This window comes from Amphiprion ocellaris, unplaced genomic scaffold (assembly GCF_022539595.1).
Source record: "Amphiprion ocellaris isolate individual 3 ecotype Okinawa unplaced genomic scaffold, ASM2253959v1 Aocel_unscaffolded147, whole genome shotgun sequence".
NCBI lineage: Eukaryota > Metazoa > Chordata > Actinopteri > Pomacentridae > Amphiprion > Amphiprion ocellaris.
This window is the reverse complement of record NW_026559308.1, coordinates 1-6,810: the sequence shown is the minus strand read 5'-3', so window position 1 is coordinate 6,810 and position 6,810 is coordinate 1. Positions and strand designations below refer to the sequence as shown.

The 6,810-nt window shown below is 42.8% G+C and overlaps 1 protein-coding gene across 1 annotated transcript; it reads left to right on the top strand.

The window, feature by feature from the left end:
* Positions 1-648: 648 nt before the first annotated feature.
* LOC129348402 (uncharacterized protein DDB_G0271670-like) lies at positions 649-5,866 on the top strand (the record flags this gene model as incomplete). Its single annotated transcript, XM_055008754.1, has 3 exons — positions 649-1,529; positions 3,675-4,680; positions 5,653-5,866. Coding segments are annotated over exons 1-3 (1,226 nt in total), but the record flags the coding sequence as incomplete, so codon positions are not given.
* Positions 5,867-6,810: the final 944 nt, after the last annotated feature.

The following is a 6,810-nucleotide window of genomic DNA, read 5'->3' as shown; positions in this document are numbered from 1 at the left end:
TGTGTATTTAGTTTCATTTACAGACTTGCCAGTAGAGGGCAGAGTTAGCTGCCTGTGGCACATAACCGCAAAGAAAAAGACAATTTGCAGCATTTAGTCTGAGCCTGAGGGTTGTCATTTGTTGTGTTGTTGTTGGCATTGTTGCAAGACAGCTTGGACGTTTTACCTGGTATTATTCAAAGAAGTAATAAAAGCTTTGAATGTGCTTTTTTTTTTAAAAAAGTCACACAATAGGTGAAATAGGAAAAGAAAAGACATGTATTTTAAGTCCTTGTGACTGTTATTAGTGAGACAAAATGTGTCTTGCTTTCATGTAAATCCCTGATCTATCTGATTGTGTGTGTGTGTGTGTGTGTGTGTGTGTGTGTGTGTGTGTGTGTGTGTGTGTGTGTGTGTGTGTGTGTGTGTGTGTGTGTGTGTGTGTGTGTGTGTAATCCCCCAAATTTGGCAAGAAAATTCGTGTAAATATTTTTTAAAAATAGTAAAAATCTTCCAACACGAATCCTAAAAATATCTAAAGTGATTACATACAAATCAGTAAAATTTCTAATATTTTCTTTAAAAACATTCACAAAAAAATCAACCAAAATCCAGCGAAATTCGCTGGATTTTGGTTGATTTTTTGTGAATGTTCTAAAGAAACTTTTTTTCCCCACCAAAACATTTTCAAAAATTGCCCAAAAATGTTGACATCAGAAGTTTCACTGTGAAAATACTTTTTAAATCACATTTTCAAACTGTAAAACGTGTCAGTTTGACCCACAGGGCAACACGAGGGTTAATAAACACCCGCAGCATCAGTGCTGCGCATTTACGCACGAGGTGCACAGCAGCGGTGCCTTCATTAAGATGTGAAGATCAATAATATCCAGTCTCTGTTCCACACAGATTCTAGGTTTATAGGGTTTAATTATTTGTATTAAATCTTCTGTGGGTGAATCCTGAGTTCCATCAGAGCTGTCAGGAGACTTTTATTAAGGTATGCGGCCATAACGAATAAAATTACGCAGCACTGCTTGAACTGTGTTACTAGAAGGACTATAAAATGATTTTAGTCCAATAATTTGCTTTTCAGCATCTTTGTTCCCACTGAGATGCTTCAATCAGAGGCGGATCTTGTCAGAAAAAGTTCAAATAGCTTTGAGGCTCTGCACATTTCTGACAGGTGATGGAAACTCGTGCACATACGTAGAAAAACGAAACGCAGAAATGGACAATATGGATTATAGATTTAGCTTCAGATCAGAACTGGTCAAGCACAGGCGCGTGCGTGCATCATTGAAGTCATGGCAACAGAAGGTGACGCGCACCTATAAAAGGCCTGCTGACCTTTACACGTTCCCATTTTGCATTCGGACGTTTACCTGGCCACTTGCAAATCTACAAGCGAGCTGCAAAGCTAGCCATTTTGGAAAGTCGGAAAGTTGCAACTGTTTGGACACTTCGGACCTCAGCGGATTCACGCCGGATAAGCGACAGCACACCTGAAGGAACACCTGAAGTCGGCAAGCTCGACCGTCACCATGAAGGTAAGAAAATTCACTTCATGCTTTTCTCATCAGCTGATCTTCTCTGCACTGCGTTTCACTGTCTAACTGTACAGGCAAATGTGTTGATAAAACTGTTGTTTTGTTTGAGATCATGAATTTTAGTCTAATTTAACATGGAAAGTTTGGTGGAAAATGGCTGCTGGTCCATTTGTCATGAAATGCTCCAAAAATAATCAGTTGTGTTTGAAGCACTGAAGGTCCTCAGAGCCTTTTTTTAAAAAAAATCTGATTAAAATTTCAGTTTATTATGATGTGGATATTGATTTAAATGTGCCGAGACCAGTAAAGTTAATGATTTGTGTGTTAACTGTGAAAAACGTCAAGAATCTGTATTTTTTTTATGGTTATTTGTTCTTTTACAATGTTTGACCGTGAAATTAGACTTTCTCGTTTTAAAAATCATTTTTGTAGTGTATATTTAGTTAGAAATTGTAAATAATTTGTATAATTTGGCATCAAAAGCTTAAAAACAAAATGGCGACTGGGCCATTTTTCATAAAATGCTCCCATCGTGTATCTTTGGTAACCATGGAGACGATGGAAGTATTAGCAGAAGGGTCAGGGAGGAAACGTCACGACGTCAGAACGTGCAGGTGTAAAGGAAGCAGCTTGTCTTTTTAAAAAACATCCATTATCCATCCATTATCTATACACCGCTTAATCCTCACTAGGGTCGCGGGGGGGGGGGGGGCTGGAGTCTATCCCAGCTGACTCGGGCGAAGGCAGGGGACACCCTGGACAGGTCGCCACTCTGTCGCAGGGCTACATATATAGACAAACAAGCACTCTCACATTCACACCTACGGGCAATTTAGAGTAATCAATTAACCTCAGCATATTTTTGGACTGTGGGAGGAAGCCGGAGTACCCGGAGAAAACCCACGCATGCACAGGGAGAACATGCAAACTCCATGCAGAAAGATCCGGAAAGCCGGCACGCGAACCAGGGACCTTCTTGCTGCAAGGCGAAAGTGCTAACCACTACGCCACTGTGCAGCCCTTTTTAAAAAACAAAAACAGTAAATCATGTCGACATCAAAAATATGTATTTTTACAAAGAGTTATTATTATTATTATTTTACAACAACTGGCACTAAATGTATGCTATTTTCACTGTATTTAAAGCAGCAAAATATAGTTAATTTACAAATATTTGCTGTTATCTACAAGAGAAAAATATGCATTGGGGATTGAAATCAAATGGTAAATAATATCAAAATGGTTATTTTACAGATATTTCCTGTTATTTCCGCTATTTTTAACCTATATTCACAATGGTTTACTGTATTACTATTATTGTTAAAATAGTGGAGTACTGTATTGTCCTAGTGAAAAATAACAGCACATATCTGCATTTATATTTTAAAAAATAATTAGAAATGTAATAATAATAATAATAATAATAATAATAATAATAATAATAATAATAATAAAAGTTTTATTATTATTATTATTATTATTATTATTATTATTATTATTATTATTATTATTATTTGCTATCTAGTGGTAGTAATAGTAGTAGTAGTAGTAGTAGTAGTATTACAGGAAATATAAAACATAATCTAATAATTATTACTACGGTTGTTTTTAAGTATTATTTTATTTGAATAATTAATTAATATTATTTTTATTTAAACACTTCACAGATACTTCCTAATGTTTCCACTATTTTTAAGCTATATTCACAATGGTTTACTGTATTACTATTATTGTTAAAATAGTGGAGTACTGTATTGTCCTAATAGGCTCCAGCCCCCCCACGACCCTAGTGAGGATTAAGCGGTGTATAGATAATGGATGGATGGATGGATGTATTGTCCTAGTGAAAAATAACAGCACATATCTGCATTTATATTTTAAAAAATAATTAGAAATGTAATATTAATATTATTATTATTATTATTATTATTATTATTATTATTATTATTATTATTATTATTATTATTATTATTATTATTATTAATAATAATAATAACAATAATAATAATAATAATAATAATAATAATAAAATGTTTTTTGTCTTCTAGTAGGAGTAGTTGCAGTTTTACAGAAAATATAAAACATAATACAGTAATTATTATTATGGCTGTAATTTTGAAATGTTGTTTTTGTTTCTGTTTCCAGAGGACCTCGGCCTACTCCAGGTACCGCACATCCACACGTCCAACCTCTCTCACCTCCTCTCCCCCTCCCTCCAAGCTTCCTCGCTGTGCTTCCCCCCTCTCTCCTCTCTCCTCTACCTCCCCCTCTCGCTCTCCCTCCATGCTTTCCCCTCTCGCTGCCCCCTTCTTTCCCTCTCGCGATTCCCTCTCCTTCTCCTCCTCTTCCTCCTCTCCCTCCATGCTTTCCCCTCTCGCTGCCTCCTTCTTCCCCTCTCGCGATTCCCTCTCTTCCTCCTCCTCTTCCTCCTCCTCTTCCTCCCCCTCCTCCTCTTCCTCCTCCTCCTCCTCTTCCTCCTCCTCTTCCTCCTCCTCCTCCTCCTCTTCCTCCTCCTCCTCTTCCTCCCCCTCCTCCTCTTCCTCCTCCTCCTCCTCTTCCTCCTCCTCTTCCTCCTCCTCCTCTTCCTCCTCCTCCTCTTCTTCCTCCTCCTCTTCTTCCTCCCCCTCCTCCTCTTCCTCCTCCTCCTCCTCTTCCTCCTCCTCTTCCTCCTCCTCCTCTTCCTCCTCCTCCTCTTCCTCCCCCTCCTCCTCTTCCTCCTCCTCCTCTTCTTCCTCCTCCTCTTCTTCCTCCTCCTCCTCCTCTTCCTCCTCCTCCTCTTCCTCCTCCTCTTCCTCCTCCTCCTCCTCCTCTTCCTCCTCCTCCTCTTCCTCCCCCTCCTCCTCTTCCTCCTCCTCCTCTTCTTCCTCCTCCTCTTCTTCCTCCTCCTCCTCCTCTTCCTCCTCCTCCTCTTCCTCCTCCTCTTCCTCCTCCTCCTCCTCCTCTTCCCCCCTCGCCTCCCCGTTCTCTCCTCACTCCTCATCCTCATCCTCTCACTCTTCTTTTATTCCCGTCCCTCTCCCTCTCTCTCCTTCCCTTCCCCGTCCTCTTTCTCTTCTTCTCCCATTCTCTCCTGTCTCCTTCTGCTCCTCACCCCCCTCTCACTCTTCTTTTTCTCCCCATCCTCCCATCGTCTCTCCTCCTCCTCCCCCCCGTCTCTCCTCCTCCTCTCGTCTCTCCTCCTCCTTCTCCCCCTCTCTCTCCTCCTCCTCCCGTCTCTCCTCCTCCTCTTCCTCCTCTTCCCCTATACTCTCCTATCTCCTCCTGGTCCTCCTCTCCCTCTTACTCTTCTTTTTCTCCCCATCCTCCCATCGTCTCTCCTCCTCCTTCTCCCCCTGTCTCTCCTCCTCCTCCCGTCTCTCCTCCTCCTCTTCCTCCTCTTCCCCTATACTCTCCTATCTCCTCCTGGTCCTCCTCTCCCTCTTACTCTTCTTTTTCTCCCCTTCCTCCCATCGTCTCTCCTCCTCCTTCGCCCCCCGTCTCTCCTCCTCCTCTTCCTCCTCTTCCCCTATACTCTCCTATCTCCTCCTGGTCCTCGTCTCCCTCTTACTCTTCTTTTTCTCCCCTTCCTCCCATCGTCTTGCCTCCTCCTTCTCCCCCCGTCTCTCCTCCTCCTTCTCCCTCCGTCTCTCCTCCTCCTCCTCCTCCCCCCATCTCTCTTCCTCCTCCCCCATTCTCTCCTATCTCCTCCCGCTCCTCCTCCCCCTCTCCCTCTTGCTTCCGCATCCCTCCCTTCTACCTCACTCCTCTCCCTCCCCTCCTCTCTCCTCTGTCCTCCTCCCCCTCCTCTCACTCTTCTTTTTCTCCCATTCCTCCCTCCCGCTTTACTCCCTCCTCCCCCTCCTCTCACTCTTCTTTTTCTCCCATTCCTCCCTCCCGCTTTACTCCCTCCTCTCCCTCCTCCTCTTCCTCTGCTCCTTCTTCTCCTCTCCTGGATCCTCCTCCACCACCACTGACCGGGCGCTGGATTCTCTGGATGTTAGAGGATGAGAACAAACTATTCGCCCTTCGGAGGCTCTCTCCACTCTCCTCCACCGAACCGTTTTCTGTTGAGTGGGCTCCTGACAAACCTGCAGGAGCGCCTCCTATCAAACCAACTAACGGTTCTGTCAGTTTGTCTCCACAGGAGCCCCAGCAGCAAGGGAGGCCCACTTTGGCTTCTCGGGCCACTACCAAGCCTCGTGCGAAGGTAGTGGCTCCGGTTCCAAAGTGGGGGCCCGCTTTGGCTCCGCGGCCCGCTGCCAAGCCTGGTGCAAAGGCAGTGGGTCCGGTTCCAAAGTGGGTAAGGAACATACGGGCCATCCTCAAGGAGAGGCAGAGGCAACGTGGCTGCCCGAAAGGTAAGAGGTAAATGGTAAGTGGTGGTGGTGGTGGCGGGGGAGCGTCTCTCCTCCTCCTCCCCCCGTCTCTCCTCCTCCTCCTATTTTAAAAATTTTAGCAAAAAAAAAAAAAATAAAAAAACAAAAAAAATTAAAAAATAAAAATAAAAAAAAATTAAAAATAAAAATTTAAAAAAAATTTAAAAATTTAAAATAAAAAAATAAAGATTTTAGCAATGCTGTATGAAGTTGGGGGGAGGGCGGTGGTGGTGGTGGTGGTGGTGGTGGTGGCGGGGGGGAGTCTCTCCTCCTCCTCCCCCCGTGTCTCTCCTCCTCCTCCTATTTTAAAGATTTTAGCAAAAAAAATAAAGAAAAAAACAAAAAATAAATAAAAAATAAAAAAAAAAAATTTAAACATTTAAAAATTAAAAAAAAAAAGATTTTAGCAATGCTGTACAAAGTTGGGGGGGGCGGCGGTGGTAGTGGTGGTGGTGGTGGCGGCGGGGGCGTCTCTCCTCCTCCTCCCCCCGTCTCTCCTCCTCCTCCTATTTTAAAATTTTAGCAAAAAAAATAAAAAATAAAAAAACAAAAAAAATAAAAAATAAAAATAAAAAAAATTTAAAAATTTAAAAATAAAAAAAATAAAGATTTTAGCAATGCTGTATGAAGTTGGGGGGAGGGCGGCGGTGGTGGTGGTGGTGGTGGTGGTGGCGGGGGGGAGTCTCTCCTCCTCCTCCCCGTGTCTCTCCTCCTCCTCCTATTTTAAAGATTTTAGCAAAAAAAATAAAGAAAAAAACAAAAAAATAAATAAAAAATAAAAATAAAAAAAATTTAAAAATTTAAAAATTAAAAAAAATAAAGATTTTAGCAATGCTGTACAAAGTTGGGGGGGGCGGCGGTGGTAGTGGTGGTGGTGGTGGCGGCGGGGGGGAGTCTCTCCTCCTCCTCCCCCCGTCTCTCCTCCT